Source organism: Leopardus geoffroyi, chromosome A2 (assembly GCF_018350155.1).
Source record: "Leopardus geoffroyi isolate Oge1 chromosome A2, O.geoffroyi_Oge1_pat1.0, whole genome shotgun sequence".
In the NCBI taxonomy this organism is placed as follows: domain Eukaryota; kingdom Metazoa; phylum Chordata; class Mammalia; order Carnivora; family Felidae; genus Leopardus; species Leopardus geoffroyi.
The window spans coordinates 107,843,327-107,866,271 of record NC_059331.1 but is presented as its reverse complement, the minus strand read 5'-3'; the positions used below and the strand labels follow the sequence as shown (position 1 = coordinate 107,866,271).

The 22,945-nt window shown below is 35.3% G+C and overlaps 1 protein-coding gene across 10 annotated transcripts in view; it reads left to right on the top strand.

Annotated features, from left to right (window-relative positions):
- DGKB (diacylglycerol kinase beta) overlaps positions 1-22,945 on the top strand; it is a 714,685-nt gene that overhangs the window by 280,327 nt on the left and 411,413 nt on the right. For all 10 annotated transcript variants that reach the window (XM_045494973.1, XM_045494971.1, XM_045494970.1 and 7 more), the window contains 2 exons: positions 10,982-11,067; positions 13,201-13,290. In XM_045494973.1, coding sequence (XP_045350929.1) covers positions 10,982-11,067; positions 13,201-13,290 — 176 coding nt within the window. The remainder of the gene's footprint in view (positions 1-10,981; positions 11,068-13,200; positions 13,291-22,945) is intronic.

Genomic DNA, 22,945 nt, shown 5'->3' with positions numbered 1-22,945 from the left:
ACAAGCAACAATTTCTTCTGAAGTACAGTATACAGTGAGTTCGAAAATAAAATTAAATGTTAGTAAACACCCTGTTGGCTAACTGGTCTACCAGCCCCTTATGCCTTGGCCACTGACTCCTGTCCCCTTGTGAGATGCAAAGGAGAAGAAATGTACCAATCAGCAATGTCAGTGGAAATTGGGGGAAATCATTGGTTAGATGTGTATTAAATAAATGTGAAGAAGAGAAGTTGAGCAGCCCTGCCAAGAATTTTAGTGAATAGTTTGAATACTCTTCTTCAGTATTTTCTTTAACTAAATATGTAGTTTGGAGGCACCTGGGTGGCTCAGTCAGTTAAGCGTCAGACTTTGGCTGAGGTCATGATCTCCCATTTCATGGGTTCAAGCCCTGGGTCAAGCTCTGTGCTGTTAGCTCAGAGTTTGGAGTCTGCTTCAGATTCTGTGTCTCCCTCTCTCTCTGTCCCTCCCATGCTCATGCCCTGTCTCTCTGTGTCTCTCAAAAATGAATAAATGTTAAAAAAAAATAAACATATAGTTTATAAATATTTGTTTGTAATAGTTTTCTTATTTTGCAATAAAACTTTTAAACAAAAAGTAGCTAAAAAATCAATACAAATATTAAATGAAAAATTCAGGTCTGAGTTCCTATTTTCTCAGAAATAATTGATTATGAATACATAATTTTTATGGAATACTTACCAATATATACCATCGACAATGGGAGCTCTAGTGATATCATTGACCATATTTAAACTGCAAGCACAAATACACTGTAGAAGCATCAGTATCTGCTTCAAAATTAATAGCTAATTATCTTCTCAAAACAACCATTTAAACTACAGAAAATCTCTTTGCCTATCACTCTTTGAAGCATGACTCTTCATTTAGATCAAATGATTTTTCCATATTAATGTTCATGTACAATTCCACGTTTTCTTGTGTGTGTTATAAAGGAAGTTATTAATATTTTGGCTTCATATTTTGGCAGAACTTTAAATGATTAAGCAATGCCTGTGTGAACTATTTTTCCACTTTTCCACTTCCTCTTCAGTGTATTTGGGAGACTCTCTATGGAAACTGCTATTGTCAATAATAAACTTGTAGATGTTAAAAAAGGCCCTGTTTATTTTTAAAAGTCTCCTCTCCCTTGGATATTAGGAAATAATTGTATCCAATCTCTACGGTTGCTGCTTCTTATGTAAGTGGATACATCTTTCCTGGTTCATACCTTGAAAATTATATCTTCCTAGAATTTCATATTCAGAACTCTGTTTCATGCATATATGCTTCCTTAACTTTATAATAATAAAATAATGGTATTTGTTGGGCATAGGTCAGGAATAGGTAGGTCAAAATACAACAAACTTATCACTTGGGCATTTTCTCCATTTGCAGATAAGGAAGCTCATGATCAGACGGTTTAAATAATTTGCTCAAGGTTTTAATCCCAAAAAAGAGAAAATCTTTGTCTGCTGTATTCCATCACGACCCTTTTAACCTTTATTGTATGTTCCCTCTTCTTACTTACTTTCTTGATTTTGATCATCAAAATATATTTGGATTGTTTCTGAATATTGCCTTCCATCTCAGATTTCTTTCTGCAGTCCCATATAGATTTGTACAACTTCTAGACAACATTTCCAGGTTAGTATCCTGTAGATGTCTCAAATTTTGCATGTCTAGTATGAAACTATTTTTTCCCCTTTCTCAAACTTGCTCACTGACTTCTATTCCATAATATGATAAATAGCACTGTCCCTTCTCTTCTGACAATGCATTATTTCACACTGTCCAGAATTTCTGATCTAATCACTTTCCTGGTATCCTTTATTCACCCTTCTTCTTATATATTAATCCTTCGCTCACATCCTGTTCCCAGTTCATCAGAGAATTAACTTACCTTGATATACTCCTCAATTTAATCTGCATCAACTGCTCCCAGAGAACTTTCTATTGTGACCTGAACTGTGTGTTATTTTGTCTGCTTTCTCAACTAAACCAGTCAGATACTGGAGGCAAGGACTCTATCTTGCTTTTCGGTCTCTGGAATCTAACTCAGTTCCTGGCACAGAGTTGTAGTTAATAAATGCATATTAAATAAAGGGATCAATGCAGGTGCTGTGTCATTCATAAAAGTTGCTTTTCTCAGTGTATAAATATTCTATTAAACGTAACTCTCTTAGACATTTATAACTATTCTTTTGTATTTGATCCCTGTCAAAGTATTTTTTTTCCTCCATAGTAGTTCAGATGTATTTCATAATTCACAATACCTTCTTACTTCACATTCTAAAATTAACTTGGTGGAATGATCTAATGCATATAAAAAACTCATTCTAATTACTACTAATAAAAGCATTAAAATGACAAAATGGATTTGAGTAGATTTGCCAAAAAGACCTAAGCAACCTAATCATTTTTTTTTTCAACGTTTATTTATTTTTGGGACAGAGAGAGACAGAGCATGAACGGGGGAGGGGCAGAGAGAGAGGGAGACACAGAATCGGAAACAGGCTCCAGGCTCTGAGCCATCAGCCCAGAGCCTGACGCGGGGCTCGAACTCACGGACCGCGAGATCGTGACCTGGCTGAAGCCGGACGCTTAACCGACTGCGCCACCCAGGCGCCCCATCAACCTAATCATTTTTGGTGTTACATTTTAGGAGTTAATTTTAGATAATGTCCTTTGGACCACAGATAATACCTTTGTGCTTTCCAACTGGAAGTATTAGGAATGAATTCTTCCAAGTTAACTTCTTTGAACGATCAGGAAATATGTGTGATTTCTGGCTAAATTAAAACTCTTCATCATATTTTTCTCTTCATTCTTCACTTCAAAATTTTCAGTCTTTTCTACTCAGGTTGTAGTCATATAATTATAAACTTAGAAGAAATATTTAAATTACATTTTCAAACATACTCATATATGTTAGTAGGCAAACTGTATGTGTGTATATATTTATGTATATATGTATTTAAACATGCACACATACACACACACACACAAACACACATTAGGATTTTGAGGGATGAAGACACAGGTACCTGGCCATAAGGTTCATTGCATATTTACAGTACTAAATATAGTTAGATAAATACTGAGTCAAATCACCTACCTCTCATTCTAATGCAGAAAACTCTTAACATGTAGAGATGAGAGGAAATGTCTAAAAAAAAAGGTTGTTTTATGTTCCTCAGCTACTTGGTCCTTAAATACTAATTTATGTTTATATATATTTAAGAAATCCTAAATCAGTTGCTTTTTCTACATACCAGAATAAGTATATTTTAAAGTAAGATCTTTATAGAAGTATTTTATTATACAAATGAAATCATGAATAGTTTCAGTAAAAGGCCAAAATTATTTTAGCTATTTGTTTTTATTCATTGAAAAATGATCTGAGAGGGGCGCCTGGGTGGCGCAGTCGGTTAAGCATCCGACTTCAGCCAGGTCACGATCTCGCAGTCCGTGAGTTCGAGCCCCGCGTCAGGCTCTGGGCTGATGGCTCAGAGCCTGGAGCCTGTTTCCGATTCTGTGTCTCCCTCTCTCTCTGCCCCTCCCCCGTTCATGCTCTGTCTCTCTCTGTCCCAAAAATAAATAAACGTTGAAAAAAAAAAAAGAAAAGAAAAATGATCTGAGAGAGTTTGATATTTTTAACACACTAATTTTCCAAGAATTATGTGCATTAGTGAAAAAAGAACTGAATGTTTGGACCACATTACAGAGCTGATTGTTTGCTGATTTATCCTCTCTAACTCATTTTATGTGAGGAAGAACATTAAGGTTATTTAATAAGATAACAGAGGTTTCCCAGGAAAAATAGTCTCTCATTTTCTGTCTCTCATTATCTCTGTTATTTCTCACTGCCTTTCTCCTGTACTCTTTCTCTCCTTCTCTTGTAAAATACATATGCATAAAATATGTTTTTGATTTTTCCAGAGATAATAAAATTAATGTTTCAGTTATTAATGGTTCATTGGGATACATGTTTTCTCAAATACTCTGGAAGTTATTTCTGGCTGTGGTGGTAACAGCATTTATACTGGGTTCATCATGAGGAGTTCAAGTCACATTTTGTATGACTATCCCACTTATCCACATGAAATGCCCTCTTGCCAAAACAGTATAAATCCATCTTTCATACAGTATCCTTGAAAGACTAGCCAAATTTGTTAAAACAGGTTCATTTGCTAGTTTACCTAACCTTTATATTTTTTTAGTAAAAGAGAATACATAAGATATGAGATGGGAGGACATGGTTATAAGTAGTTTTACTTTAAGCTGAAATGATGGGGGAGGCATTTTACAGTTGATGAGTAATCACTTTGAAGCTGACATTATCAAGATCCACAGAAAAGGACACTATATAAGAATGTATTTTGTAGACAAAATTTTGTAAAGTTTATTTATTTTTGAGAGACAGAGTGAGACAGACCATGAGTAGGGGAGGGGCAGAGAGAGAAGGAGACACAGAACCCGAAGCAGGCTCCAGGATCCCAGCTGTCAGCAGAGCACAATGGGGTCTTGAACTCACAAACTGTGAGATCATGACCTGAGCAGAAGTCGGATGCTGAACCGACTGAGCCACCCAGGTGCCGTGGAATATACTTTGTTAATTGGCAATATACAGTAGAGAGGAGACTTTGGGGAACATAATTGCTTCATGCATAGGTTTTCCAATGTGACTGCGGCAGCAATAATAGTATCCAGTGATACCAAGGTATGTATAGATGCGGTCTGGGTATTAGGAAATGAAGTGGAAGATATCAAACATTATTTTTCTAGACTAGCAATATGGTTTCAAAAACAATAGCAACATCACAATTCAGAAGATTCAATCTGATTTTAGTGAGGCAATTGTGAAGCCATTTAATCTTATAACCATAAGAGTAATATTTAACTGTGTACCTGAAGGTATGACTATGAATTGACCTAAATAATAAGAGATAAATATGCTTGTTTCTGGCTCAAAATGCCTAAATCAAAATGCAGACCTTTCTTAAGGCAAGCTCTTGATACATTTTTTCTGAGCAAAGAAGAGGAAAAGGAAGAGTTGAGGACATATAACAAAGTCGTTTTGGATCCTTCAACCTTGTGTTTCTTTAATGCTAAGAAATATGAATAGTATTTACTAATGAGAACTCATCCTGCATTATTATGCTGACAATATTTATGAATCTCATACTGATTTCTTGTAAATATCAAAGAATATAATTTTATAATATATGCATTGTTTAATAGCAATACACATATATTTTCCAAGATTATGGAATCCATACTATAGCTCTTCTTTTCTCTTTTTAAAAAAAGTTTTCCTTGTGTGTGTATTAAATACTATTGTCAGGTAACTATTAAAACTTCCTCAATCTTCTTTGTCAGTTTTATCCTAACACTTCTTAGCAATGGAAAGTAGACTTCTAAATCTTAGATGCAATATCTTGATTTGCTTTTAGTGGTATTAAGCTTGAAGATCTCACCACCCTTTTTTACAGTGTGTGCTGTAGTGTTGGCTGTTGAGTAAATGTGGTAGGAAAGCAGCCGACACAGAGCTACTAAAGCTGTACATTAATATTAGATCTCCTTCACATGTAGCTATTGCGGCTGAATAGTAACTGTCCTAGGAGAGCACTGATGACCAACCCTGGAAACTCAGCAATTATTAATCCACTTCATAAATCACCTTAAGTTTTAATTTCAATACATTTCCATAAATGCAACCTAAATAAATTCTGGAGCCACACATGATTACTTGATTGAGAAATATTAATATGTATTAATTCTGCAAGTGGACCTCTGAAATTGGTAGGTGAAAGTATAATACACAGCACTAAAGTTTCCACAAACACGCATTTTTTCCAGACACTCCTTATTCCCTCATCCTTCTTACTGTTAGGATGTCATGTGAAGTGGGATCCTCATATCTGCTGGTCTTTACAGCTTAATGAGTAAAAAGTGCCCATGCAGGGCCCTGCAGTTTGGTTCTTGCCAAGTCTCTTGGATTTATTTGTTCTCACTCAGACCTGTTTTTCTCTGCACGTTCTGGCCGTAATGCCATAAGTAGGCCTCCCAGTAGTTCACCGGCCACAGTTTCAGATTGGAGGTAGGAAAACTTCTCATTGTCCATCCAGGTTTGCTTGGTAGTAAGTTCTCCCTGTGATGATTTTACCAGAACACTGAGGGAGAGGGAGGGGTGGAAATAAAGGCATGACACTCTGACCTATAAAACATATATACTACTTTTAATGAAGGGAAAATGATTGAATCAGTAATAACCTGTGGATAGTACAATGTAATTTACATATACATATTGTTTGTTTCTTAAGACAGCCCAATGAAGCAAATGTTATTAACTTCATTTTAAAGAAAAGAAACTGAGGCTCAGAATGATTAAATAATTTTCCAAGGCCACTATTCAGTGAATGAGTGAAATAAGGAATGAATGAATCTCTAGGGAAAACAGCATGGATTGAGTGGAATAAGAGGCTGAGATAGAGAGGTCAATTTTTCAATCCATTTAGCAATCTATTTACAGAGAGTAAGCTGGTCTGACAGTCACATGGGGTTTATGTTTGGGGGTAGGATGCTGCTGAAGAACCAATGATGACAATTTTAAAAGAAACAAGAATGAATAACAGATGAAACATCATCATGGAGTAGAAGAACAATGGTGAGTCAAATGGATGGTTAGGCTTTCACGAGAAACAATTAGCTCTACAGTAAACTTTTCATCTGCCAGCATATTTTGAAAAACTTTTCTACGCTTCAGTGAGTCAATGTTTGAAAATTTAGGAGATAAACAAATTAATAGGATATATTATGGCAAAAACTGATTTAGGGAGTATTAAAAATAGAAATTTTGTTCAATAATTATTAAAGGAATTGAAAAAATTATATAAAAAAGAAAGAGATAAAGACTCACCAGAAATTGGATAGTTTATATGGAAGTGCTACCTTCCAAAAATTGTACAGATGCTTCCAAAAAAATGAAAATGAAGGCATATTCTAGAACTAATTTTATGAGTTATAAATAATTTTGACAAAAATTAGACAGAGAGGGTAGGAGGAAGAAAAATAGTAAGTCTGTTTTGATCAATATAGATTCAAAATGTCTAAGGAAAATATTAGCAAACTAAATCCAGTTCTCTACAAAATAGTAATAAACAATATCCAATTTGGGTATGTAAAGTACTGTAAGGGTATTTTAATAATGCAAAAATATCTAAATGTGTATCCCTACATTACTGATTAAATGAGATCAACCATATCAATATCTCAAAAGATGCAGAAAAAAATTTAAACATTTACTCATAATAAAAAACCCCTACTATAACAGGAATAGAAGGAAATTTTATGAACCTTATAAAAGGTGTCATTCAAAAAAGAAGAAAAAAAGAAAATCTGTACAAAAACATCATATTAAGTGGGGGAAAATACAGAAATACTCCACTTAAATTTAGGAAAAAAATATGGGTGTTCTCTATGAATATCCCAGTTCAGCGATATATTTGAGCTCTGGACAGCATGAAAAGAAATAACAATTAGAAAGATTGGAGATCACTAATAGTACCATTATTATCAGCATATCATACAATTATTTACATAGAAATCCAAGTGAATCTACAAAATATAGGCAATAGAAACCACACGAGTAATGTGGCTCTTTGCAAGATCAAAATATAAAAGTCAAATATATTTTCTTATACCAGCAACAAAACATCAGTAATAAACTATTTTAGTAATATTTAGTATACCAACACAAACTATAAAACAACCAAGAATAAACCTAATAACACATATGTAAGACCTGGAAGCAGAAAATTAAAAGCTTTATTGAAGGACACTAAGCAATATCTAAAATAAATCAAACATGCTGTATCATGGATGAGGAAACTTCACTACATTATACAAACTTTAATTCTCCCAAAATTGATCTATAGGCTGAATGTTACTTTGTTCAAAATCATAATTGGTTTTGTTTGTTGTTTTGTGTGTGTGGAATAGGACAAGTTAACTTTAAAATGTATATAGAAAAGCAAAGAAGGGATAATAGCCTAGATTCTTTACACTCTATGAGATACAGACTTATTATAAAATTACCTAAGGAATTAAAAGAATGTGGTACTGGTTGAGGGATGGACAGATTTATGAATAAAATAAAACAGTTCAAAAAGAAATATACTCATGTATAGAAATCTGATTTATGGTGGAGCTAGGAAGTGGAATTATTCAATAAATAAAAAGAACAAAGAAGAGAGAAAAATTGGTGCACAAGAGCCACAAGGAAAGATAGAGGGAAGGAAGGGAGAAAGAAAGAGACAAAAAGAAAGAGAGGATGGAGGGAGGGAGAAAGGGAGAGAACAGGAAGTGAATAAAGGGATCCCTACCTCGTACCACCACAAAGAATCGTCAAAAGCAAAACTGAAATTTTACAAAAGATTATATATGAATTATCTTCAGACCTCCAAGTAAGCAAACTTTTGTTACACAATATAGGCCAAAGGGCTAACCACTTATGAAAAGATTGATGAATTTGAATGCATTAAAATATTGTGTATTAAAATACACATTAAAGTAAAAAAAAACAACTTATAGAAGATAGTTGCAAAAAAAAAAGCATTAAAATTAAGAACAATTAAAGACTTTTTTTTACAAATCAACAAGAGACAAAGGAGTAAAGAAATAAAAGTCATGATTAACCATTTCACAGAAGAGGAAACACATGAAATTAAGAAGTGTGACATTATAAGTGTTAGAATGGGTTCAGCCAAATTTTATCCATACTGTGAATGGATGCATGCACTGGTAAGACTTCTTTGGGAAACTAGAGTTGCATATAAGTATATCCTACTCTGAAAGTAGCAACTGTCCACGAAACCTAGGAATATGTCCAATACAGTTTTTGTAAGAACATAAATGAGCCAATCCAAATGTCCACCGACGTGGATTTCAAAAGGCACATTCACCTAAATGATATTTACCAATAGAAATTAAATAATTTCAACTATACATGGAGATAACTTCAGCTATCACATGAATGAATCTTAGTAATAATGCTACATGGAAAAAGCAAAAAGCGAACAATATGTTGTCTATGGCATGCACATAATGACTAAGAATTCAGAATAGTGCTCACCTTTGTGTATGAGGAAGAGAGAAAGACCACAGAGGTCTATGTAAGTTATTAGGAATGTTCTTCCCTTGGGGTGGGCAATTAGTACATAGGTGCTTAAATTATGCATAATATTATGCTATACATAATATGAGCAAACAAATGGGAAATAGTCTCTAAGAAAATATTGCAACATGTCTAACATTATATCCATAATATAATACCTAAGAAAATACTTGGAAGTTTCATGTTCTAAATATTAATGGCTCTAATTATCCGATGGTGGGGTTTTAGTAAATTTTTATACATTTCTATTATATTTACGCACTATTTGTATTACTTTAACAAACTGTTTTTGTAATAATGCTAATTTGAATGAGACACAGCATTCATAATATGTAGAGTTCATAAGATAATAATAAAAGACAACTCAGTGGAAAAGATGACGAGGGTTTGAAGATGCAGTCCACAGAAGAGATCACACACGTGTAAACCTACAGAAATATGCTCAATCCACTAGCAAGCAGGGATATGTGATTTGACAATAATAGCATAATTCTATTTTTCACTATTACTGAAGAAATATCCTCAGGTGGTTTACCTACAGTGTTTTGAAGTTGAAGGAAATCGATATTTACATCTTTCATAGCGGGAGCTGTTCAGAGAGTAATATGATGGTATACTGGAACATTTCTCTTCTAGAAGATTAGCCTTCAAAAACATGCACATGTTCACATAAACGTGCTTCAAGTAGTATTAAGTATAATACCTATTTTTTGTATTAGTGAAACACTAGAGATAGTTTAAAAGTACATGAAGCGGAATGGTTTATTTGACCATAGAGTGTATACCTTATATAATGCATTCACTTATTATAAATCATGATGCAACCCTATATGAGCTGACATGGCAGGATCTCTTGCACATTTTTAAATAAAAAATGGACACAAATACATTAACAGGATGTATAGCATAATCCCATTCACGTTAAAAATATGTGAATAATAATGCTCATATGTGTACATTCACATATGTAAATATATAGAAAAATTTCCTGGAGGATTGAATGTTATATTACTACCAGTTGGTTACCCCTGGGTAAGGGAGATAAAAGACACATTCCACATATTTCTGTCCTGTTTCAGTTATTTATTTATTTATTTTTGTTGCAAGAAAATAGGCATATACAATTGTATAACTGCCTGTGATACCTGCCTTTTTAGCTTTCCCCAAGGTGGGTTTCTTTAACAAGCAGATGCTCTTTGCATTAGCAACAGAAGCTATGGTCATGTATTGCAGCCCACCCAGCAATTCGGCTTGAGTGTTCCTAGTAGCAAACACAGAGGGCCGTGTCAATAGCCAAGGGGAAGCCTCCTATTAGTCAAAGGAAACAGAACCCCAAAAGCAATGTGATCGATTTCTTCCAGTGGTGGAAAGGCTGAAAACTCTCAAAAATATATTTGCTGGCATAATAGTTATATTTATATAATGATTCAAAAGAGCATTTTTGATTAATGAAAATTATTGAATTAAATACTATAATGTTTGTCACTTTGGGTTATTTGTGAGTTGCAGATCAAATATGAGAGGATATTTTAATAAAAATTATAATGTCTTAGTTTTGTTTTTGTAAACTTAAGAGTTGATGAATCTAGAATATACAATTAAAATATGTTTAAATCGAGATGTTCTTTTATTTTAGAATTTTATTCTCGATAGTTATTGAATATTTTTCAATAAGATCATTGATGTTATCTGACAGTTTTCATAAACTAAAAATGTCTGTCATTAGACAAAATGCTAAGAATACAAAACTTTACAAGTTCTAATTTTAAAGTATCAATCATGTGCCATCACATGCTTATTTTTCAGGTTAAACTTTTTCCGTGATGTTCCTGATTTCAGAGTGTTAGCCTGTGGTGGAGATGGAACCGTGGGATGGATTTTGGACTGCATAGGTAATGAAGACACATATTTAATGTCTCTGGGGTGAGACTGGCAACTGAAAATTCTTTATATTTTATTTATCTTATTTAATGCATTGATATCTTTGAGTGCTACGGTGGTATAATCGGACATCTGGCATGTTGCACGTTATTTACTGGCTTAATGTATTTTCTACAGTTAGAAATTTTAATTGGTAAAATAATTTGCAATTTCTATATAGAAATCCTTCTTTTTTAAATCCATTTTTCTTGGAATTTCCTAAATCCTCAGAGCTATTTTCAAATCAGGCTTTACAGATTCCATTTCTTTCTTTGCCCCGAAGAGGGAGCCAAAGAGCATCTTAGCATTTGTGATAAAATGTGTGCCAAATAGATGTACTTATTTCATTGAAGCATGGAGCCTCGAAACCTTACCCTCTGTTTACATTCATATCACATGCATCAATCATTATTATTACCATAGCTATTTTTTTATTTATCATGAACTATCTCATAGACCTTGTGCTTATATTTTTACCCCATCCATCCTCATTCTCACAACTTTTTGACATAGTATTGATAATCCCATTTTATAGAAAGAGGCTTTAATATATGGAGAGGTTAAATAATTAGAACAACGTTTTAAGAGCTGTGAATTGATAGACCTAGGATTCGAGCTCACGCCTAACCTTATTTTATATTGCTTCTCTATTTAAACTTTTAAAACATTTTTTTTTTAATAAGCAAACAAAGCAGATACATGACTGAGGATCAAAAGCAGACATGTATCACAAAAGCTTGATGGTTGAGAAAAATTATCTGGTTTTTCAGAGACAGTCAGATGTCACAACTCATTACAAGTCAGTAAAATGATCATGTACCGGCCTTTAACAGGAGATAAATTCCAAACAAATATCCATTTCTTTAGTTCTCATTTCAGCTACTACATTGAACAATTCTTTGTTAAAAATGGGCCCTTCACCAAAGGGAAATAGTTGCTTCAAAAGAAGTTTTGCTGTCTATGTAAATTGAAGCAAACTTTGATTCAGTTAATGCAGGTGAAAATATTCTATCTTTTCATACACACAAAAGTATTCAAATTAAAAGTGAATGCATGTTGTCAATACACTTTTGGTAAACATCTTATGACTTTAGTCCATTTTTTTTTAAGAAACACTGAAAACTGTGTTCTTGGGCCTTTCAATAAAAGATGTAAATAGTATAATGTGCATTATCTAAGGAGAAAATCAGAATTCACAAACTGCAGAAATTAGAGCTGCTTGAATAGAGCCGGAGATCTTGTAAGAATGTTAGTGAAAACAGTACAATATTGTGAGTTTGTTTTAGCCTCCCAAATCTAAGCCTCACTGACTACACTGGGGCATATCCATCCCTAAATAATCTGTTGTCTCCACATTCTTCACACAGACACACACTCACTTTGAGGGCTGAGCAGGTAGAAAAAATAAAGAAAAGTAATATATGTTCGTGAGAGTCATCAAAGGCATATGATGGTTTACACAAAACTATGTGGAATTTTGATGGCAGAGATCTTTACTGTTCTGAACCCAAAGCACTATGTTCTGTAAACCTTAATCTCAAAGAACCCTGCTGATCTCAGAATTACCCAGTTCTTATGTTGTTTACTCTGACCCAAAGCAGCACCATGGGTAGGAACAACACAGTGAAACACTTTTAACATTTTACTAGCTTCTAGAGTTTGATTTTTTGAAACATTTTATTCCTTAAAGTGAAATATACCTAGAGTTGGTGTGCAAAAGGACTTTTTACAGGAATGCTCACCTCCACTCTGATGATAGCCCTCTAGTATTTTCCTATGATGCATATACCTGAATCCTTGAGAATTTCAATGATGTTAAATCAAACCCACCATAATTTTTAACTGAGTTAAAATTTTAAAAGGCTTTATTCGGGCATAAGTCCTGAAAATTCCCACCACTTTGTAAATTATGGTATTTGTTTGTGTTTCATAAAGTGCTATAAATACACACAAATTAATCTTAATTTATAATTGTATATAGCTATAAAACATCACTTTTCTTGCTTGTAAGTACCTAGTGGGAAGCCTCATGCCAAGCTGTCTTATTTACTGTTTTTCCATCTGTGATGAAAATTTTATTTTATCTTAATTTTTCTATTCCACAGAAAAGGCTAATGTTGTCAAGCATCCTCCAGTTGCTATTCTGCCTCTTGGGACTGGCAATGACTTAGCAAGATGCCTGCGATGGGGAGGAGGTAAAACATAACACAATAATGAAAATCTTAAAAAACAGAAATACAGTGTAGAACATAACCCCCCCCAAAAAAAAAACACCTAAGCCCATCATTTTTTATATGTGATAACTGCCATGTGAAGTTAGTAAATATAATTGCTATGAGAGACACAGTATCTAGTTTTGAACAATAATTTAGGGTAAGGGAACAAATAATGGACCAATCGCTAGACTGTGAGTGCTGGGCTTTAATATGATACCAATTATAGACTTTATGGGGCATGGCAAGTTTCTAAACCTGATTGGTCTGGGGTTTCTAACTTAAGAAATGAGATAAGTATGGGTTAACTTTAAAGTAATGTTCAGATTTTTGATCTCTGAGTTGTGTAGCAAAATCACAAACAAAGGAAAAAAATTGAAAGGCTAATGAATGATTTGTCCAGGAATGAATACATTAAGTAATACTTACTTTTTGAGACCCGCTTTATACGAGGCAGTGTGTTCTGTACTTGGGATACAACGTTAGTAATAGAAAACAAGATCTACCTTCAAAGGGGCCTTGAATTCTAGCAGCATGTAAAGTCATATGTAAATTTTGAGACTTCCTACTAACAAGCAAACCTATAACCAACAGAACAAAAGGCCTCACGGAGGAAATGAAAAGATAACATAGGGAGAACCCTAATTGGTGGGTAATGACAGCCATATAGAACTGAGGGTAGACTTTATAGGGAAGAAAGAATCTCAATTTCAGAGACCCAGAAGGAGAAAGGGACTTGATACACTCAAGGAATTCAAAGTGGAATATTGTGTATGAAATAGGATAAGGGGGGAATATTTCAAAAGGTCTTAAAATAATTGGAAGTATCTCTACTTACCTGAAGATGACAAAGAAAATAAAACCAGATTTTGCTAAAAAAGCCAGAATTTAAATCTAATTTTATCTTCTAAATTCACTTAGAAACGTTTAAAAAGTGTCTGCTAAAACAATGTGAATCAAAAAGCCCTTACATAGCTTGTTAAAAATACAGTGGCCTGACCTCACCCCAAATATGCTGAATGGAAATCTCTGGGGGTGACCTAGGCAGATGATTTTCTTTTTAAACAAACTCCATAAGTGACTCTGATTTACAATAAAAATTTGAGAACAATTGTTCTGTGAGTATTCGGCCTACTGGTAAACTCTAAGTTATGTGTATATTATGTATGTGTATATGTATATGTATATGTATATGTATATGTATATGTATATGTCAGAATTGAAGACTAAGTTAAAAACTCGGTATATTATATATTTGTAAGTTTCATTAGGGATATAATTTAGTAAAAGGATATCATGAAACACTGAGTTAAATCTCATAGAATCTACAGACCAACAGACAGATAGAATGAACCATTACTTATAAGATGCTAGTGTTTGCCAACACTTACACATGCATATTGATTAAAAGGAAGAGAATCACACATGTGGCTTCTTGTGTATTCTTTCAAAAAATATTTTTGATGTTTGAAAATTAATGATTTTGTTTAGATTCCAAACTTATAAATGCCTTCAATCTCAAAATCAAATAGAAGTTACATTTGGAACATTTTCTAATGATTTTGTTATGAAACAATTTTAAATATTTTTATCAGTGGTCAAAGACACATGAATTGTAGATATGGAATATATGGAGTATATGTCAAACTCTGAAAGACTCAAACATATTTAGAGAATAATGGGGGGAAAGTATCCAGCTAGACGGTCAGGAACACCTCTCTGAGGAAGTAACATTTAAACTGGATTTAAAATATAGGGAAGGAGAATTAGCCTCCTAAACTGTAAGGGCTGAAGGAAGGCTGATGTGACTCTTGAATCAGTCGAGAGATAGTGGATAGCAATGGAGTGGGGGAGATTGGAGAGATAATCAAGAGCCAAAATAATGCTGGGGCTTGGTGGTCTTGTTAAGAATTTTATTAGATTGAATTTGAAGCACAAAGTGAAACTTGGAAAGAGTTTCAAAAGCAGCGTAACACAATGACATTTATGTTTTCAAAAATAGGTTAATTGAGGGTTATAACATAAACTTAAGAAGAAATTGTGAAAATGTAGACAATCACAGTTTTCCAAATAAGAACTTGTATGATAGTTTTCATAATTAGAGAATAAAAGGACTGGGCCAAGGTGATGATAAACAATTGAAGACAAGTAGACAAACTGGAGTTGTGTTTTCAGGGAAGGACTGATAGAACCTGCCAGTGGAGTGGATAGGAGCTTTGTGGAAGGCAAGGTACTAAGGGAAACAGCAAGATGCCTAAGTGGAGTGATTAGGAAAATAGAGATACCATTTGGTAAAGCAACATGCTCTGAAGCGTGATTATTTCTCACCAGGTGTGTAGCTAACTTCGAGCAAGTAAGTTGCTTAACAACTGCGTACTTCCGATTCCTCATCAGATTTGAAAAAATGGTAGTGTCTGCCTTGTGGGTTCTGATACCAAGCTATCAAATTGTTTGCCTAATGTTTGTTCCGAGTACTTTAGGTAGTTGTAGTAATTATCATCATGCTTAGCATTTGGGAAAGAAAATAATCACTTGATTAATTATTGGTTAACTTTTGGTCACTGTAATATGTTGACTTTAAGCTTATTGTTTGATAAGAATATATTTGGGAAAATGTAACACTGGAAGAATGTAGGAGGTCCTAGGGCATTTGAAAATACTTAGTTTACATTCTCTTTGCAGTTTTTCTGGCAATAGTCTAACAAAAATTTAAGATTATGGCAGGGAAAATGTTTCGTGAGACTGAGGGGATAAGAGAGTTTTAGACGGGGCACACGCTTACAAATGTATGTTATTGCTTTCCTTTATGTGACTTTCCTTTATAAAAATTTCTATGATTATTTTTTTTTTAATTTAAAAAAGTTTTGTTTATTTATTTTGAGAGACAGACAGAAAGTGTGAGGGACAGAGTGTGAAGAAGAGAGAGAATCTCAAACTGGCTCAGTGCTGTCAGCATAGAGTCTTATGCGGGGCTCGATTCCATGACCGTGGGATCATGATCTCAGCCAAAATCAAGAGTCAGACAACCAACAGCCCCCCAGTCACCCCTGTGGCTTTTCAGATACATTTGGTCATAACATTGCATCATTAAATGGAAAATAAATATTAATTATGCTTTTTTTTTTGTTTCTTAGCCTAGAGGGATTATACGTTTTAAATCAAAATAATGGAAGCAAAATAACATCATTCTTTTCTAGAAATAGGCTTTTACTTATATATTTAGTGATTTTGATAAGTATTTTTTTTTTTAAAAATATGACCTTCTTGAGTTTTGGAATCCTGTTTGTAGTTACACATCATTATTTAACAAGCTTGTTCATAGATAAACAGAAACAAGTAGGGTGTAGACACTTGTTAAATTGGGGACTACAATTTGGAATTCTTCACCTTTGAAAATTAGCTCTCAACTGCAGATGTTATGATTCTCAAAATAGATTTACTGCCTATCTCTTTCCATTTTTATTGGGCTAGAAGGTTGATTGGCATTAGACTTTTTCATGCTTATCCATAAAAACTTTGAGAAAATAACCAATGGTAAAGATTTTAAGGTGAACAACACTACTAGAATCTAGCTCTAATAGTTAAATTTCACTAAATCCATTTCTACTTTGTTCTCTCCTGGTCAGTTGCTCTTCCTACATTTTTCTAGCATTATATTGAGCCATGCTGCTGTTAACCTGAGATGTAGCTGAGGACAAGCTTAATATTTTATTTAAAGCATTATTATTTCTCCATGTATCTGCTGAATATATGTAATACAGAATATATTATATTATATTATATTATATTATATTATATTATATATTTCTATTATATATATTGTACTATACTTCCATGCTATATTGTACTATACTATATTACATTAGTATATGTAAATTGATTTACACCTGAAAACCATCATATTTATTTTTAAATGAGTTGAATTTGCACAATAGGTGAACATACTTAACTTTTTTATTCAGTTCAACTGTGAAAATATATAAAATTCATTTGCGGGATAATATTTATTATTTTTATAAGAAATTAAAAATTTAGGAGACATTCAACATTGAGAATGAGGGCAGAACTATTAAAAATATGAAATATATGTAAGTTTAAATATTTTTTTTTTTTAGCAGCAGACAAAACTTTATTAGAGTATAAGATGAGAAAGGAAGAATAGTATGAAAGATCTTTTTACAGAGAGGGGACACTCGAAAGTGACTATAGGCAAAAGGCTTTGTTTTATAAGGTTCTGATTAGCCCTCCCTCCCCTTCCCCCTTGTTCCTTCTCAGGTTCTACCTTACTAGCTGGATAACTCTAGGTGCTGGGTCCATTCCTGATTAGTTCACTTCCATTGTATGAGGGGTAGTCTAAGGCCACACCACTTCCTTGTGGGTCATAGGTTTTGTGTTCAAGTCTGTCAGGTCTTTTGTCAAATTCCTAAGGGGAACTTAAGGGGGAGTAGGTGGTGTCTGTTGTATTCAAAAGAGAGACCTTAAGCCTGAGGGGGTTTGCTATGGTCAGACCCTCCCAGCCTTGTTACAAAATATGTGTTTTTTCCCACCCAGGGATCTCAGGTCCTAATCTTTCCCTCTGCCTACTGAATCCTATCCTTTTCCTATCATATTCCCACCCTCTGAACACATAATTCCTAACTGCCATTAGGAACTGGGACAAAGCCTGATCTTAACTGCTTCCTGCTGAGCAGGGACAATGACAGGAGAACATTAGGGCAAGTTCAGAGGCCGATCCATGGTCCAATATAGTGGGCAGGTGTTTGGAAAATCCGGACTAGCAAAATTTTCTTGGATGTCTTATTTTCTGGCATGTGCAACAGCTTCTACAAATGACATACAAAGAGAATGTTAGGCCAACAAGCATTAATATTCCAAAATGCAATGCCTCTTAAAGAGGAGACCTAACCATAGGAAGGAAAGACCCATTGTAGCCATCCAAAAAATTCTTCACGTGTCTGGTCATTTTTTAAACCAATTTGACTGTAGTTTTCTTCCCTCCTCCATACTTATTTGGATCCTGTGATATCATTAGTTAGAATAATTAAGTACCTGAACTAGTTTATGGTTCTCAATCCTCAGATCTTCTTCTGGCTATCCAGTTTCCATAGGAACAACTCCATGAGGGGTATTTAAATTTACTTCAAGGAAAGATTGTTCTTTGATCCAGATTGCTGTTAGTTTAGGCAATTGTGTATCTATCCTGGAGCTAGTAGCACTATAGTCCCTAATTTGGTCATAATATCTCTTTCTAGCAAGGGAGTGGAGCTCTCTGGCATTATCAAAAAAGAATATGAAAAAATTAAGGATGCCTGGGTGGCTCAGTTAGTTGGGTGTCCAACTTCAGCTCAGGTCATGATCTCACAATTCGTGAGTTCGAGCCCTGCATCAGGCTCTGTGCTGACAGCTCAGAGCCTGGAGCCCACTTCAGATTCTGTCTCCCTCTCTCTCTGCCTCTCCCCTGCTCACACACTCTCTCTCCTTCAAAATAAATAAACATTAAAAAAAATAGAATATGAAAAAATCAAGTCTCCCATATGCACCCTGGTAGCTGAGAGAAAAATTTTTCAGAGATGCCTCTAATCATTATGCAGTGTTCAGATAGTTGGCCGGGAGTGGAAAGGAGGACAGAAAAGATGGTTCCAATGTCAGGAAGGAAATCAACTGGTTTACCTTGTATATCCAGAGTTACCAGAGGCTTTGGGTTTACGATAGCTAGTTGGTTTTGGGGAGCCATTTTAAAGAGCCTTGGACTATATCACTCCCTTTCAGGGACATTGGTTATCCAAGCCCTCATAGACAGAGGTCCCTGAAGGCATTCAGACTCCCAGTGCCCCGAATGGACAAGTAAATGGCACTTGGTTCCAGACCTAGGGAAATCCAGTATGACATAGTGTGGAAAGCCACAACCAAGGCCTCAGATTTTTTCTTAACCCTCCTTTTCTGTTCCTTACTCTCCTCATGATCTCAGTTGTAATGTACCCATTTGACAATTCCAAAGAACTCCTCCAGGGTCCCTTCCAGGCCAACAGCCAACTTTTTGCAGCTTTCTCCAAATATCTGGGGCTGATTGAGTGACAAATTTGTCCTTTAGGATCCTCGCAGCTTTGGGGGGTGTCAGGGAGATACCCATATATTTAACCTCAACCTTTCCAGTAAGGCCACCAGGTTTTCATCTTGTGTTTGCATAATAGTGGCTAATTTAGCATAATTTAAAGGTTTAACTTGGGACCTCATTAATTTTTCCAAAAACAAAGGCCATCCATTCCTCAATGAGATGGTCATAGTCCCAATTAGGATCTTGGAGCAGGACTGCCTGGGTCCTTTCTGGTTCCCTATAGGACCTCTAGTCCCATGATAATTAATGAGTTGCTTTATGAGTCCCCATATCTCTCAGCTGCTGCCAGAACCCTATGTTTCTCTGTCTCATTAAGAGTCTGAATCAGCAAAAGCATTATATCTTTCCAGAATATTCTAAAAAGCCCCTATATGTCTATCTGGATCATCAGAAAATTTACCTAGATCTCCTTTTATCTGTCTTAAATCTTGTAATGAAAAAAGTACTTGTAATCTTATCACAGTGGTGCCTCCTTGTGTCCTCCCTTCCAGCACTTGAGCTTCTTGTAGGGGAAATATGCCTGTTGCATTATGGGGAGGGCCTGGATAACATGGGCAGAAGGGAGCAGAAGTGTATGTTTTTAAGCCTGAATGTACAGATCGAGGACCTGAGGAGGAAGAGGCTGAGATGGAAGACTTCCCTTTCTCCTTTTCTAGGTATGCTTTGGGTACAGGCAAAGGTTCTTATGAACTCTTGGAAAGTATTGCCAACAGGCCAGAATGGACCTTATACATAACTCGATTCTCTCTTAAGGCCCCCAAAACACTGAACATAGGCGACTTCTCCTCAATCCTCCTCACATTTGTAAAACAGTACCATTGGAGGATAGTATCATAATTGATATTTTCCTCTGGTGACCTGCTTTCCTCCTCTAATTTGTACTGGGGCCAAGACTTGGTGCAAAAGAAAACGAGTCACTTTTCTTTCAGGGTATGTGGATCAAAATTATCCCAATTTGTGATAATGCATCCAAAAGGAGGATTGGCCTTGGTTGGGGAATTGCCAATTGCCTATAGAATTCCAATTTTTACAGGAAAAAGGAGGAATAGGCATCCCTTATCTCAATTTCCTATCTCTGGCCACAAGAAACCTTATCTCCTAACCACTGTACTTAGCCTGGCTATGCAACTGGCAGCCAAAAGCCCTGTCAGTCTTGTGAGGTGCTGGCAGTAGTCGCTTTTACCCGCACTTGACCCTACCTCCAAGAACGACCTTGTCTTCCCGATTCCTCACACCCCTCCATTTCCCACCTGTGGGACTTTGGGGGTATCAGCTGTGACCAAGCAAGACTTCCCTGGATGTAGAGGATGTGCTAATTTTATTTTTGGCTGTACAGTAATTTATGTATTGATCATAATAAAAACTGTTCCTCTTTACAAATACATGTCAAAAGGCTGGTGAAAAACCTTTTTTGTAAGGATAAAACTGGCCATTGAGGGGGGCTAAAAGCGTCAAAATTGAGGTCTATTCCCCTGCCTTTTCCAGCAATGCCCACATAAATACATTCCAGCCATGTGGGTATTCATTTTACAATATCGAGGTTGTTGCACATTGGCAGACACTGGGTTAAGTGTAGCAAAATGGCTCTCATGTATCTCAGTAAAAACCGTCCATATATCATAGCCATCCATCCATCCCTCATATGGCACAGGCCATATTCATCTGCCTTGCAGAAACACAAATGTAGAGTATTTGGAGGCCAGCAACGAGAGTATTGCCACCATTTTCCCAGCCTTTGGCTCAAAGGAGGGGGGATTTTAATCTTATACCAGGGTACTTTTAAAATCTGTTCATTTTAATTTTAGTCTCCCTGACCACACATAAAATTCCTTTCCAAAGATTTCCCTGCGCGAACCTTCTACAATTTTCCTTTGCATTCAGATTTTGTCTGAAGCCATTTCTCTTCAAACTACCAGTCTTGTTTAGGACAAAATTCCTTTTTTTTTTTTTTTTTTTTTTTTTACTGTCAACAAAAATGTATTTCCTTTCCTTATAACTTAAACATCTACTTTTCTACAAACATATTTGCTTTTACTTATTTCCTTGCTTCCTTATTTCCTTATTTGTTCCAGTGTTAACTACATTAAGCAGAATTTTAATGGTTAGAAACCTTAGTCTCCAGTGAAAACTAAGCAGTAACCAATTGTGAATTGTTACATCAGAATTCCTTAGATGACAAACTTATGAATCAATTAAGCACAAAGCATGTTTTCCAACAGACCCAAATATCCTTAGTTTTTCTGCTGTAAGTCAAAAGCATAGGGGCACCTGGGTGGCTCAGTTGATTGGATGTCTGACTTTGGCTCAGGTCAATGATCTGGCAGTTTGTGGCTTTGAGTCCCAGCTCAGAGCTGGGAGCCTGCACCAGAATCTGTGTCTCCCTCTCGGATGCTCCCTGCTCATGCTCTGTCTCTCTCTGTCAAAAATAAATAAACAATAATAATAAAAAAAAAAAAAAGTCAAAAGCATAAACCTATGTTTAGTTAGCAGTGCTTTAGCATTCCACCTGATTTAGAAAAGTCCTAAATGTCCAGTGAATTTAACCCAGTTTATCATCCAAGCAAAACTTCAAAGGTTCAGGTTATCAAAGACCCTGAAAGCCATCTTAACAATCACCCAAGAACATTTTGAAACAAATTGCAACAGAGATAGCATGAGCTTATTTGACCTTTAGTAAACCTAAGTAGACAAATTTTTATATATTTAATGCTGATGACCCTAAAGATGTGCATGTCTTAATGAAACCAACAAACTTAAATTTGTTTAAATACCAAATATGTTCCATCTGTGCCTATTTAAAAGTCAATTAATTTGTTCCCCATTGTTACTTTTTCCCTGGGGCACCTGTGGGGAAATCTGAAGTGAGTGGCTCCTTGCTGCCCCTTGACCAGAGGGTGGGAGGAGGAGCCGGTGGTGCCTGAGGCCCTGAGGATGGGATAGGAACCAGTTTCTAGGCGGCACCCAAGGTGGTGCGGAAACAGGCAGAGGGAGGGCAAGGCTGAAGGGATGAGCTTTGCTAAGAAGTCCAGAGGCAGATAAAAGCCCAGAGGGCAGACAAAAAGAGGTCTCCTGGTCCTAAAACCAGTCAGCTTGACTAGATGAGCAGATGTGGATTTTTTTTTTTTTTTTTTTTTTTTTTTTCACCAACAAGCAGAAATGGGCAGTCCATGTTGGGCCAGAGAAGATAGGGAAGTTCCCCGAAACAAAAGGAGTTTTTGCAGCTGCTTGGGAATATTCCTTAAAGTCCCCATCATGAGGAAGACTAACCAGAGATAGTTGGCTCTTATTATAATCTGCACATTGTGGGAGCCTGCCAAATGTCTGAGTACAATTGTATGCAAATTATTATGTATATTCAAAGTTTTTGAATTTTACTGCAAAAATATGATGTAACATCTATGAAAATAATATGTGATACTTCTAATGTTTCTATGTGTCTAATCATTGTTTGTTGTACTCTTTGCTGTATGTATTAATTAGTACATAATTATTTTACCTGTGTAAGAAAAATGTAATGGTAGG